The sequence below is a fragment of the Mus caroli genome, unplaced genomic scaffold, assembly GCF_978045245.1.
Source record: "Mus caroli unplaced genomic scaffold, Mus_caroli_1 scaffold_2, whole genome shotgun sequence".
NCBI lineage: Eukaryota > Metazoa > Chordata > Mammalia > Rodentia > Muridae > Mus > Mus caroli.
This window is the reverse complement of record NW_028227257.1, coordinates 89,418,635-89,433,116: the sequence shown is the minus strand read 5'-3', so window position 1 is coordinate 89,433,116 and position 14,482 is coordinate 89,418,635. Positions and strand designations below refer to the sequence as shown.

At 46.7% G+C, this 14,482-nt stretch overlaps 1 protein-coding gene across 50 annotated transcripts in view; it reads right to left on the bottom strand.

The window, feature by feature from the left end:
- The window catches only part of Madd (MAP kinase activating death domain), a 42,906-nt gene that overhangs the window by 1,315 nt on the left and 27,109 nt on the right, over nt 1-14,482 (bottom strand). For 30 of the 50 annotated variants that reach the window (XM_085834660.1, XM_085834655.1, XM_021156575.3 and 27 more), the window contains 9 exons: nt 14,361-14,481; nt 14,150-14,255; nt 12,178-12,288; nt 6,938-7,045; nt 4,605-4,769; nt 4,306-4,378; nt 4,034-4,140; nt 1,870-1,939; nt 14-60 (listed from right to left, as the gene is read on the bottom strand). In XM_085834660.1, coding sequence (XP_085690786.1) covers nt 14-60; nt 1,870-1,939; nt 4,034-4,140; nt 4,306-4,378; nt 4,605-4,769; nt 6,938-7,045; nt 12,178-12,288; nt 14,150-14,255; nt 14,361-14,481 — 908 coding nt within the window. The remainder of the gene's footprint in view (nt 1-13; nt 61-1,869; nt 1,940-4,033; nt 4,141-4,305; nt 4,379-4,604; nt 4,770-6,937; nt 7,046-12,177; nt 12,289-14,149; nt 14,256-14,360; nt 14,482) is intronic. The other 20 variants (XM_029474128.2, XM_029474129.2, XM_029474130.2 and 17 more) reach the window with 1 other exon arrangement.

Here is a 14,482-nt window from a genome sequence, read left to right as displayed (position 1 = left end):
GACGCATACTCACCATTGGTGTCTTGTACTTGTGGCTCACCACTTCTTTAATTTCAGGAACTAAAACCGGACGGGCAAGAGACAAAACAGAAAGTTCAAAACTAAGAGCAACAGGGTCCTACTCCCCCGGGCGGCTGCGCCCGGTGCCAGGCTCCCCTTCCCTCTGTAGCCTCTCACAGTGGCTGTGGCGGCTTAGGCTATGATAGAACAGAGCTCAGCCTGTCCAGGCAGACTCTTCAAACAGACATCGCAAGTCTGCCGTGGCTCTTTACTTGATGCCTGCGATCTACGTGCGTCTATGCATGTCCCAAGGTGGAAGGGCTGGCCATCCTCCCGCCTGGTCACAGCTACTGTCCAGGGCTTTTGAGGAGTTGCAGTAGGGAAGAGAGTGGTCTCTAGCCTGTGCCTCCCTTGCTGAGATGCCCATGAACTCATCCCTGTCACCAGAGCTCACAAGTCTAGTCGTGATAAACGTCACTCCTCCCACAACCCCCACACAGAGGCTCATGAGGTTGTATGAAGTAATAGGATACTAAACCCAACATCAGACTTGGAGGAGGCATCAACTCCTGGGAGGCAGGAGAATCTCAGGCCTGCCTGTGTGAGGGAGAGCGTCAGAGGGCTCTGGAGCAGACACACTGATCAGGAGAGAAAGGCAAGGACAGCACCCAGGTGGAGGTGACGGGGAGCATCAGGCAAGTACACACATGTCCACAGCCCAGAATGCAAGATTAGGAGTCACCCCATCCCAGCCATGCAGGGTCTGTGCCCGGCCAGAGGAAGGAGTAGGGTCCCCCAGGTCTAGCCATCAGTGTGGCCTTGTGAGACTGGGAGGAGGGCGTGGCATCCCTCTGGGGACAGAGAAGATACAGTGAGAGCTGGCCACACCTTCTTCTGACCCTGGGAGGTAGAATACCCAGAACCCAGTGTTAGCATGAAATAAACTCATCAGAGGCAGAGCAAGAAGCCCCAGGTCATTCTCCTGAGTTGGAAGAGTTCCCCAAGTATCTCTCTGGCAAAAGAGAGAAGGTAGCAGCACGGTGAAGAGAGAACTCAGAACGGTGAGCCAGCACAAGGGGAGGGGCGTTGGAAAGGAAGAGGGTGGGGAGAAGGAGGAGAGACCACTAATCATGGAAGCAGCTAGGTTGGTTGAAAAGAGCCCGCCACCCACTGCAGGGCCCAAGGCTGGGGCCTGGGAATAGGCAGCAGGAGCCGAGGTCACGTTACCTGCCGGAGAACGAAGGTTTTCATAGCAGCGATGAGGGGCACAAAAGAATGAAGCACAAACACAGCAGGAACTCAAAGCCCCAGGGTGAGCCCCACTACACCACTCCTTAGTGCCTGTTTGGGGAGGCTGGATCCAGCTCCAGACAGACCTGCCCTTCTGCCTCTGAGGCCCACAAGGTTTCTCTGGCCTCAGCTGAGTCTGTCTGTGGTGCCTCGTGCCCTCCTCTACAACAGAGGCCGGGGAACCAGAGTGGTGCCAGGGAGGCTTGGTGGGGACCCTGTTGGGCTGCTAGAGAGATGGCAGGAGGCAACATGGACACAACAGAGCTTGAGGATCACCAGTCTGCTCTGCCCCAGAACTTTCTGACCACTGGCTGGCCAAACCAGGAAAGAGGGCGCTACATCATCACCATCCTAGACTCTAACCTGTCCAAGACTTCCTGCTCCTCGGGGACCACTGGCTCTCCTGTCTCTCTCCTTTCTATTCTATGTTCTCGGGCTCCTTTCCTTCCCTGTCACTCCTGCTCCTCCTGACCTCTCTGCAGAGGCTTTTGTCCCCCGGCCCTAGTCCCTCCTCTGGAGCTCCAAGGTTTGAGTTACTGCCATGTGAGTCCAGACCTAAGAGCAAAATAGTGTAATTACCAAATTCTTCCAGGACAAAGACGCCTCGAACTGTATTGCACTTTTTAATGTGATTCAGCTCTATGAAAACCTGCAAGAGAGGGAGGGGGCGGGGGTAAGGCCCATAGGCTCCACCCCTGCCCCATGAAGCCCACTCTCCCAGCTACAGCCCGTGCTCCCCAAGGAAACCTAGTTCCCAAAGGGAGGACATAAGAATCCACACACACACAGTCAAAAGCGCTAAGAAGCGAAGAAAGCAGAAAGGGCAGGTACCTTCCGCTCCTGGCCGGAGGAGAAAGCATGGGAGAGAAAGGAAGGCATTAGTTTTAATGGCCAAACCCAACCCAAAGGCCCCTCTGCTGGCCTGGGCTACCCGCCCATCCCCTCTGCCCAGGCAGCACTCCTAGGACACCAGGGATCTCTGGCTCAGGTCCCTCAGGTCTCTACCCTTCCATACATCCTCCTCCGGCGCAGAGGGCTGGCACGGGTGCAAAGCTCCCTCAGACTGTCCTTAGGGTGGGAGATGATCTTATCTTCCTTGACACAGGATCCAGGACCTCCCAAGAAGTATGCAGTAACATTAATAACTGCTACCACGTGCCGAGCACTGACTTGGCACTTTACGAACTTATCTGACTGTTATAGTCTACAATACAGTCTCCATGTTACAGATGAGAAAGAAGTAGGATCAGAACATTGGTGAATGAAGCTGGGCCTCAGATCCAAGTCTATGCTTTTCCCATCTGTTACTCCAAGTGCATCAGCACACTGAGGACGGAAGCTTGGTTCACCTCAGCTGCCTGCTGTCAGCAGAAGATGGGTCAGGGCCACAGGCCACTGCTCCCTTAATGTTCTAGACCATGGAGTCAGACCCAGAAGTCAGCCTTCGCTGTTCCTCTCTGTAGGATGCTACTTCTAGGAGCCAAGCCTTCCAGGATAGACCAGTTTGGAAATGGTGTGAAACTGTTAATGGAGTAGGCCCAGGATGCGGAACACTGAGTGCTGAACAAGGAGGTGGGTGGGGGTCTAGGTATGAATTAACAAGAGCTCATCTTTTCTGGGAGCAAGGATGCAACACTGATACGGGATCAGAAGCCACCTCTCTAGCTCCTTCATGGACTGAAAAAGTACATAGGCATTACCCCTCCTTGGGAGAACCCTAAGATCTTTATAGGTATGGTGCCACACTAGGTTCTAGAGTGGAAATACACTAATGGAGGGGCAGGCTATCTGGGCAGCTATTTAGCTATTTCTTTGTGTCTAAATTTCCCAGCTAGACCTCTTCCCAGCTAAACTGGCCAGGAGAGACAAAGTAATGACAAAGTTAGATATCCACCCCCACTGAGCTCCTGTTGCTCGGCCAGAGGTTTCAGGATATCACACTAGGACCTAGTTCAGAGTCTTGAGGAGTTTAGGGGAGGGGAGGAAAGGCACTTGTGTGAGGAGTCAGAGCCGGGAACGGACCTGGGATGATGCGCTGGCCTCAGAGGGAATTAGCTTAAGGAATGTCCACTGAGAGAAAAAGTATCACTGTGTTAAAAGACCAAGAAGAAAAAGAGAAGTCAGCTCCTAGGGTGGAATCACAGTAGGAAAAGGATCCTGAAGTATTCCCCGTCAAAGGAAGGGCATGAGGCCTGTGGAGCAGGGCCGGGGAAGGACATCCAGAGGAAGAGAAAGGACAAGAATCAGCAGGAAAAGGCAAACACCCATACTTGGAGAGGACAGAGACAGACAGACAGACTGATACACATACACACACACACACACACACACACACACACACACACACACACGAAGTACACAGGGAGATCGGCCAATCTACTCTCAAAGCAAAACCACCAAGAGAAGCACACCCTGGGAATACAGAAAGGCAGAGACACGCAAGAGGGGCCAAGTGAGACGCTCCCACTCACACTGTGTGAGTCTAATGGGTGGGCAGCACAGCCACCAAGCCTCTTTCTCTTTCCCAGTTCCCAACACAGGCTCCCTGCTGCATCTGCTCAGAGCCTGGTGGTCTCGCCAGTCACTGTGCCCTCCCCTCTGGTTTCTCTCTGTCTAGCCATTCACCTCTCTCTGGCCTAAGGCTCTCCCTCTTACTTACTGGGAGAGCACGGAGAGCCTGGAAACTGATCTTATGTAGAAAAACACTAGGGCCGGGAGGCCGCCTGCTGCCGCTTGTGCATACCTGGTTGTGCATGAACTTGAGATTGATCCCTTCCAGGGTGACTTGAAGCAAGCCACCCTCTCCAGTCTTCATGTCCTGCACAGGGAACTCACCGCCTAGCTCAGGCCCTGTGGTGAAAGGAAGGTGTCAGCTGACCGGTGAGGTGCAAATCCCACAGTCCAACTTCCTGAGCAGGTCTGTGGTGAGGAGGGGGCTATGGCATGGGGCGGGGGGATTGTGGTGGGGGGTTGTGGGTGTGTGTGTGAGGGGTGTGTGAAGGGTCTGCTCCTCACCAGGTTTGATGCTTTGCTGTCGGGCAGCAGCACGTTCCATGCTGTCCTTCACACAGTAGTACAGCTCTCGACACTGCAGCACAGGGAGGGGCAGACTTGTGACAGGAGCCCTGCCAAGCTGCCATTTCCCCTGTTCTAGAGCACCCAGAGGCTACTACTGTCTCAGAGCCAGGGTGAGCATTCCACATGAGAGCTAGAGGCCAGCTCTGGCTCTAGTTGTGGGTTTTGGAATTGTAACTTCCCAGTGAGAAATTCTTAAATACCTATCCAATCCCCAGCCCAAACACAGACCCCAGTACCTTCTTGGTATAGAACTTGTTGAGCTGGGTCTCAGAGCCATTTCTACGCCATAAGCACAGGACCTTGGTCTTGGGACAGTAGGTCATGTTGATGAGCTTCTCATACCACCAGCGCTCGTACACGGTCCCAATGTTACTACGCAACACCACACAGTCATCACACACCTGGAAAAGACACAGCATTCATCAGTGGTCCTGGTCGCTGACAGGTTTTCCCATCCCAGGCCACACTACATGCCCTTCACAGGGAAAGGATGGCGTGGCTGACCCTGAGAGCAGCCTTATGGTCAAGTTTTCTGCCCAATGCTCAGGTTCCCTTAGGGGAAACACAAGCAGTGGACATATTTTCTGTTAGGATTACTGATAGAAATGGAATCTTTGAAAATGCGCACTGTCCAAGTCAGTTAGTGTGTACCCCCTCATATTTTCTCTCTAGACCAAGGGCTTGGAGGGTATCTCTTGCCTCCATCTTACAACATGGAGAAATCAGCTCTGTTACCAAGCAGAAGGTTAGGCATAACTGGGGAGAAAACACTGGGGTCAGTACATCTTCTAGTCTTAGCTCTTCTCTAAATACTTTTATGTAGAATTCACTAAACTACTTTATTTGGAATTTACTTCTCTAAATTCTACTATAAAATACTTTGATGATTATGTAAGTGACACACGAATGACGGTTACTGCATAAAAATTACTCAGCACAGGATGGTGAGCGAGCGAGCATTAAGAAGCAAGGCCCCCTTCATCTGCTTTTCTTGCTCAACAGCTCCCTCCAGATGGACTCACCCATGCTCATAGCTTCAGTGGAGTGACCCTGCGGCATGCTGGTTAGAACATGGGTCTCAGGCCAGGCTGTGTGGCTTGAGGTCCTAGCTCTACCATACTTAGCCATGTCATGTTGAGCAAGCTCTTTTGTTCATGTCTCCTCCTGGCTAAGGAGGGGCTCCCTGACAGTAAGAACTATTAGATGTATTAATATGCACACTTTTTTGTGGTGTTCTGTTTGTTTAAATATAGTGTTCCTCTCTATGTACTCCTGGCTGTCCTGGACCTTGTTATGTTGACCAGGCTGGCCTCGAACTCACAGAGATCATTCTGCCTCTGCCTTCCAAATGCAGGGATTAAAGGAGTGTACCATTGTACCTGGCACAGCATCCATAAAATTCTTAAGGTGCATCAAAAGCCAGGTATAGGTCTGGGTATATAGCTTAACAGTAGAGTGTTTGCACATAGAAAGTACCCAGTTAGCTGCTTTGACAATCTAGTTACGGTACAAAACCATAATAATAGCTGGACGTGGTGGCGCATGTCTTTAATCCCAGCACTCGGGAGGCAGAGGCAGGCGGATTTCTGAGTTCGAGGCCAGCCTGGTCTACAAAGTGAGTTCCAGGACTATATAGAGAAACTATACAGGGCTATACAGAGAAACCCTGTCTCGAAAAAAAACCAAAAACCAAAAACCAAAAACAAAAAAGGAAACAGGGCGCCGAGATGGCTCTGGGAGTAAAGGGACTTGCCACCAAGGCTGAACACCTGAGTTTCAGTTTGATACCCAGAATTCATATGGTGCAAAGAGAAAACCAACTCCTATAAGTTGCTCTCTGACCTTCACACACATGCTGTGATACACATGCATAAATAAATATAACTTTTAAAGATTTATTTTACTTATTATATATGTAAGTACACTGTAGCTGTCTTCAGACACCCCAGAAGAGGGCGTAAGATCACATTATGGGTGGTTGTGAGCTACCATGTGGTTGCTGAGATTTGAACTCAGGACCTTCGGAAGACCAATCAGTGCTCTTAACCACTGAGCCATCTCTCCAACCCCATAAATTTTTATAAAAGAAGGAAAGATAAAAGAATAAAGTCTTTTTATTCTAGTATAGAGGAGTATAGCTGTCCTGGAATTCGTTCTGTAGACCAGGCAGGCCTCAAACTCTGTCTTCCGGTGCTCGGATTAAAGGTGTGCACCACCACTGCCTGGCTATGGTCACACCTTGTTGCTTGCCTACAGTCTCCTGGAGGATACAAAGGAGACTACGACACTTGTCAGATGAAAGGCTGAGGATAGTAAAAAATGGAAGGAGGTGGAGGTGAGAATACGCAGCAGCCACCACCCAGGCACGCCATTTTGTGGTATTCTCATTCATGGACAATGCAATTATGTCACACATCCGCTACTGAAGAAAAGAAATGGTGAGAGATTTGCACAATAACTTGATAAATTAGTGATAAACGGGGGGGGGGGGGGGGGGACGGACCCTAGCATTGCTCTAGGAGCTTCTTGTGTCTCTGAATATTCTTCTGGCTCTCCAGTATAAACTCACTTCCATGAAAAAGATGTCTCCGTTTGTGTCCGTCCCTGCATGCACAACAAAAGTCTGCTTCCTCATGTGCCGGCTGCCGCTGGACCGGATGGAGAGGTCACGCCCATTCTGAGGAGAAAGAGCTGCTTAGAAACTTTCACATGTTGCTCTTACACATAGATTTGGAATTTAAAAACAAAATGTCTCAGGGAGTGTGGATGGGGTGGGGAGTTTATGAAGGGGGCACTTGGAAGGGGGACAACATTTGAAATGTAAATAAATAAAATAATTAAAAAATAAAGTCTCACTTAGCAATTAAATTCCTAACAGTTTCCTTAGTCATATCTTTTTGTTTGTTTATTTATTTTCTTCTTTTCAAGGCAAGATTTCTCTGTGCAGCCCTGGCTGTCCTAGAACTCCCTCTGTAGACCAGGCTGGCCTCGAATTCAGAGATCAGCCTGCCTCTGCCTCCCGAGTGCTGGAGTTAAAGGCCTGGGCCGCTATGCCCACTGCTTAGCACTATATTATCTGCTAGCCACTGGCCACAGGGAAGGACCAAAGACTTGTTGGAGTCATAGTCCCAACACCTTTTAAAAACTTAAGATCTCAAAGAACGTCTGTTTATGTGAGTTATAACTATGCTTACTATTCTTGAAATACTAATAACATTTTAATGTTTATTAATTCATTTAAAAATAATTGGATTGGGAGGAGGGGGGCTGTGATTGGGATGTAATAGTTTGCTGATAGCCAAGTCTAAGATAAGGAACACACCTTTTATACAATGTATTTCTCCTAATAATAGCAACAATGAAAAGAGTGTCAGTGCTTTACTTATAAATCTCCTTAATGTTTGCTTTAGGAGACAACAGCTGCATTCTTGGGCCAGGCAATGTACCACACACTCAAGAGGCTGAGGCAGGAGGATCATAAGTTTGAGGCCAGCCTGAGCTACATCACAAAACACCATTAGAAAGAAAGAAAGAAAGAAAGAAAGAAAGAAAGAAAGAAAGAAAGAAAGAAAGAAAGAAAGAAAGAAAGGAAGGAAGGAAGGAAGGAAGGAAGGAAGGAAGAAGGAAGGGAGCACTAGAAAGGAAGGAGTCGGCCCTGGTGTGCTCCTGTTTTCTCCAGCACTTGGGAGCTGGGGCCCGAGGATCAGAAAGCTAAGATGATTCTTAATCAAGTACCAATTGAACCATGAAATCTTATTCTCATCAGAAAAAAATAAAATAAAATAAGGAGCACACCTTTAATACTAGCACTTGAGAGAAGCAACAGCAGGTGGATTTCTGTGAGTTTGAGGCCAGCCTGGTCTACATATTAAGTTCCAGGCCAATCAATGCTACATAGTGAGACCTGTCTCAAAAATAAAATAGAACAAAATAAAATAAAATAGAACAAAATAAAATAAAATAGAACAAAATAAAATAAAAAAGGGGTTGGTAAGACACCCAGCAAGTGTCTGACAGCCTGAGTTTGATCTCTAGGGCCCACACAGTAAGAGAGAACTCTAGCAAATTGTCCTCTAACACACATACACAAAACCAAATAAAAATCCAATTTAAAAATAAGAGCTGTCTTTGTTTAAAGGATTTCTATGAGTGGGAGGGCAGCCTGGTTTATATAGCAAGTTTCAGGATAGCCATGGTTTTATATGGAGAGATGCTGTCTCTATAAGGGAGAGAGGGAGGGAGGGAGGGAAGGAGGGAGGGAGGAGAGGAAAGAAAGGAAGGAAAGGAAGGAAGGAAGGAAGGAAGGAAGAAAGGAAGGAAGGAAGGAAGGAAGGAAGGAAGGAAGGAAGGAAGGAAAGAAGGAAGGAAGGGAGGGAGAGAGGGAGGAAGGGAGAAAGGAAGAGAGGGAGAGAGGGAGGGAGGGAGGAAGGGAGGGAAGGGGTGAGAAGGAGAGTAAGAGGTGGGGGGAGAGAAAACTAAAAAAAAAAAAAAACAACTAAATTCTCATCCTTGTTTGTGTACACAAGCTACTGAGTGTGTAGTGTGTGGCTTTGGCTGAGGAACATAAGGAAAATATGACCTCACAGGTAGGCATTGGAAAGGGTGAGGGGGCGAGATCTAAAGGTCTTTCCAGATAAGCAGGCCTCTATACCCTGCTGGCCTAGAACTTGCTCTCTAGACCAGGCTGGCCTCAAGCTCCCTGAAGTTCTCTGCTCCGTCCCACACCTCCCTTCCCCCCTCCCACACACCCCCTGCACTGGGATTAGCAGCATTATGGACAGCAGCTGAGAGGTGCAGTGGATCTGAAAACACATCAATGGACATAGGTACAGTTACAGGAAAGCCCGCCTGTTTTTTTCTACCTTGAGTAGAAAATTTGCACTCATTTGTATTTGAATATCACACAGTATATTAGAAAGATAGTAACCAAATATTAATACTTCAGTATATCTTATTTTTAAAATCATATCCATCACATCATTAATCTCACTAGAAAAGCCTTAAAGTACTGGGAAGCTGGCCAGACATGGTGATGTATGTCTTTAATCCCACCACTTGGGTGACAAAAGTCGGTGGATCTCTGTGAGTTTGAGGCTAGCCTGGTTTACATAGTGAGTTCCAGGCCAACAAGGACTATATAGTGAGACTCTGTCTTTAAAACACAAAAACAAAAAAAAAAAAAAACAAACAAACAAAACTCCAAAATTCTCATTTTTTTTCATATTTAAAAATTTGGCAACCAATATTGCCAACTATCTATCTTAAAAGAACTAGTTCACATGGCCCATAGAATCAACTACTGGGGCTCAAGTGGTTCACAGAAATCAGGGAACCTGTACAGGCCTGACCTGGGACCTCTGCATATATGTGACGGTTGTGTAGCTTAGTGTTCTTCTTAGACTCCTAACAGTAGCAGCGGGGACTGTCCCTGGCTCCTCTGCCAGCCTTTGGGACCCTTTTCCTCCTAGTGGATTGCCTCATCCAGCCTCCATGTGAGACTATGCGCTTGGTCTTATTGTCTCTTGTTTGACTGATGCCCCTGGGAGGCCTACTTTTTTCTGAGGGAAGGCAGCAGGGTGGATCTGAGGGAAGGGAGAAGTCAGGGGGAAGAAGTGGGGGACAGGAGGGAGGGGATACAGTTGAGATGTAATATATGAGAGAAGAATAAATTTAAAAAAACAGAGAACCAGTCACTGTATTACTTTTTAAAAAAGTGTCTGCTAACTCAACCTAATATCCAGAGGGAAGATGGTGTTTCATGAACAAAGCTAATTTATCACAGACACCTTTTCCTCACAACAACCAGTACACGGGGTTGGCAGCAGAAAGGCTTGTGTATCCTTCCAATTCTGTCACAAGATATTAAAGAGACATCTGGGCAATGATTAAAATTTAATAAAAGTGATTTTTCATTGTTTCATCAAGAACATTCATAAGTGAAACTGGCTTTTTAATTTTTTAATTTTTACTTTATGTATGAGTATTTGCCTAAAAGTACACATGTGTACACATGTGTGCCTGGTGCTCACACAGGCCAGTGGTGGGCATTGGATCTCCTGGAACTGGAGTTACTGATGGTGGTGAGTCACTGTGTAGGTGCTGGGAATCAAGCCCCGGTCTCTGCAAGACCAGCATGTGCTCTGAGCCATCTCTCCAGTCCTGAAACTGGGAGGGATTTGTTTGTTTGTTTATCATTTTTCGTTTTTTGAGACAGGTTTTCTCTGTATAACAGCCCTGGCTGTCCTGGAATTCGATCTGTAGATCTGGCTGGCCTCGATCTCAGAGATCTTTCTGCTTCTTCCTCCTGAGTGCTGGGGTTAAAGGCATGCACCAACATGCCCCAGAAAACCAGGAGATTTTAAAAATAATTCTTTAGACAGTCTTACAGTATAAGCCAGATGGTCCTTAAGCTTGTGATCCTCCTTGTGTTATTTAAGATGTAATTTTCAAAAAGTCAGTTTTAGGGTCCACGGAGATGGCTCAGCAGCTAAGGGCACTTGCTTTTCTTCCAGAGGACCTGGGATTTGAGTTCTAGCACCCACATGGTGGCTAACAACTGGCTGTAACTCCACTTTCAGAATCCAGCTCCCTCTCTGTGCTCCTTAGGCACTAGGCACACATGTGGTGCAATACATACATGCAGACAAACAAATACACATAAAACATTGAAATTTTAAAAAATGATAAGACCCAGTTTTAGGCTAAAATAAATAAATCCTAAGTAATAGGATCACTGGTGTGGCTCATCACATTCAGCATGAAACTGTTAGGCTTTTTATTTTAATTTTTAAAAACTTATTATATATATATATAATATTTATATGGATGTATGTATTTATGTACACTATGTGCACGTCTGGTGCTCTCAGAGGTCAGAAGAGGGCATCGGATCTCCTAGATACAGATAGTTGTGAACCACCACATGGGTGCTGAGACAAGTGCTCTTAACCACCGACCCAACTCTTTAGTCCTTAAATTATATTTTATTTACTTATTAATTCATTTATTCATTGTGTGAGTGTGGGTGGGTGGGTAGTGTGTCTGTGTGTGGGCAGGCATGTGCTATGAAGCTCATGTGCAGGTAGAGGACAGCTTGCAGGAATCAGTTTTCTATTTCTACCACGTGGGTCCCAAGGATCAAACTTAGGTTGTCCGGTTTGGCAACAGTGCCTTTACCCACTGAGCTATCTTACCAAACACCGTCTTTTTTGCTCTGTGCAGGCCTGGAGCCCTGGCTGTCTTGGAACTTTCTCTGTAGGTCAGGCTTGCCTTGAATTCACAGAGATCCACCTGCCTCTGCCTCCCAAATGCTGGGATTAAAGACGTGCACCACCATGCCCAGCTTATAAAACTGTCTCTTTTACAGAACAGGATGCATGGAGGTGAGGGTGGGGCTACATAGTTCAGTGTCAGGATAGTAATGTGCCACAGTCTATTCAAGACTGCTTTTGAGTTTTGGTACAAATATTAAAAAGTAATAAAAGGCATCTTAGCTGGTCTTTGGTGGCTCACACCTTTAATCCCAGCACTCAGAAAGCAGAGGCAGATAGATCTCTGTGACTCTGAGGTCAACCCACCTCTAAACTACTAACTCTAACTACCCATTCTCTAAACTACTAACTCTAACTACCCATTCTCTAAACTATTAACTATAGCTACCCATCTCTAAACTACTAACTGTAACTACCGATTCTCCTCTAAACTAGGCATTAACTGGGCTGCATAGCAGCATGGCAGACATGTTTAGTGTGAAAGCACTGTATAGGCAGGGAGACACACAGGATAAAAGGGACGCTCCGATGTGCTCACCAGGCTGTTCAGCTGATCGAGCACCTCATTGACTTGCTGGCTGTACACCAGCCCAATGTGGGACTTTCCCATTAGGCGCCGTACTTTCTTCCTGATGTCATTCTTGTTCACCTGTAAAGCCAAGACAGGAGTCTTAATAAAGGTTCTGCTCCCTTCCGAAGTGAGGCAGAGACAAGAAAATATCAGTTTCCACTTACCTGAGAGAAATGGAATTCTGAAAGACTATGTTACTGACTATGGCAGAACACTTTCAACTGTGTGTTCTGTCCATATGCTGGGGATTGTCTCTGCCTCTAGCTAGCTTCTACAGGAAAGTGGCTCTTAGAGAGTTGGACATCAAGGAGACACCTCCTCCCATCCTTTACCAACACCATAACATCCTCCCCAAAAAGACTTCTTAGAGTATGATTTATAAACAGTAACACAGGTACAGTAAAGTGGGACGCTAGTACCTGAGACACCTTGCAGGTAAGCACCACCATCCACCCCTGACCACAGGGAAATGGAATTCAAGCATAAAGAAAAGCTTACAATACAGGAATGCTGACTAGCTTTTGTCAAGTTGACACAAGGTAGAGTTATCTGGGAAGGACTCTCGATTGGGAAAATCCCTTTGTAAGACTGGCCTGCAGCTGCAGATAAGCCTCTGAGTTGTTTTTTGATTAATGATTGATGTGAGAGCCTAGCTGCTCACTGGGCAGTGCCCTCCCTGGGCAGGTTGGTGTAGAGGTCTATTGAGAAAGCAGCCTGAGCAAGCCAATACGCAGCACTCCTCCATGGTGTCTGCATCTGTTCCTGCTCCCAGGTCCCTGTCTTGGCTTTCCCTGATGATAGACTATCACCAGTTAGCCAATGTGCCCTTCTGTTCCCATGTTGTTTTTGGCCATAATGCTTATAACAGCAACAGAAACCTAACTAAGACACAAAAATCAATCAAGTCAAAAGGCTCACAGAATCTGTCTCTGTGTTTGGGAACTGATCCCTTCACATTTAAAAGCTAGGGAGAGGGCTGGAGAGATGGCTTAGCGGTTAAGACTGCTCTTCCGGGGGTCCTGAGTTCAAATCCCAGCAACCACATGGTGGCTCACAACGGTCTGTAATGAGATCTGATGCCCTCTTCTGGTGTGTCTGAAGACAGCTACAGTGTACTTACATAAATTAACTAAATAAATCTTTGGGCTGGAGTGAGCAAGGCTGGAGCAAGAAGGGATAAATAAATAAATAAATAAATAAAAGCTAAGGAGAACTCAGGGAGGCTCATTCTCACAATAATTCTCTGCCACCACCAATCCAAATCCACATTTCTCCTTCAGAGAAGAACTTCTCTTGATAATTTGCAATACACTTCTCCACAATTATAAATATGAAGCCCAAACAACTCACACTAGACTTACCACTCCTTTGTTAATAAGCAGATACTTTTTTGACAAGATTTTATATAGTTTTACTTGGTCTCGAACTTATAGCCAAGCTTGGCCTTGAATTTCTGATCCTCCTGCCTCTACCTCTCAAGTGCCTTATTTGCTGGCATGAACCATCATGCCAGTAGACAGCTTTTTCTAGCTACAGAAAATTCTACATGACAAAGGGCTGGTGCTCAAAAATAAATTCTGAGCCCCTGAAGGTTTTAGAATATACTACTGAAAAAAAAAAAGAGTATTAAATCAGTTGTAATTTGTGGAGAGCTCTGTTGTATCCTAAAACAGCTCAGCAAAGGGAATACATCAAATTCAAAGTAAACCAGTAACAGGTGACAATCAATGACTTTCACAACATTCAGTAACAAAACAGCCTGGCAGCTCCAGTTAACGGAACAGTGGGCAAGCTGCCACAGGGGCCTTGAACTTTTCAGTCAGATACTTTGGCAGCTTTCCAACCAGTCCAAAATGTAGGCACTAGACCTAGTCTTGCCCTTCCAGCACCAGTAACAGTTGGACATAAGCAATATGATCAATCAGTACATAAGCAATACCTTCATCAGCAGCATATAGGATATGAGGTTGTGTAAAAGTGTGGCCAGCAAGCGGTCTTCATCATCCTCCAGGCGCTTCCGGTCGTGTTCCCCTAGGGAGAGGTACCTAAGCAGAAGCCCAGGGCACAAGTTAGTTCTCAGGCAGGAGAACACAGGACTACGAGGAAGGAACTGAGGAGGCACAGTGCCAGGTCTTTGTCAAGTCTCATACCTGTCGATCATTTCCTGAGGACCCTGGTCCATACCCATTCCTTCTCTTTCCAACATTACGGCATCTAAGAATGCATCTTCCCAGAACTGCATTTGGTCCCATAAGGTAGAACGTTCTTTGCC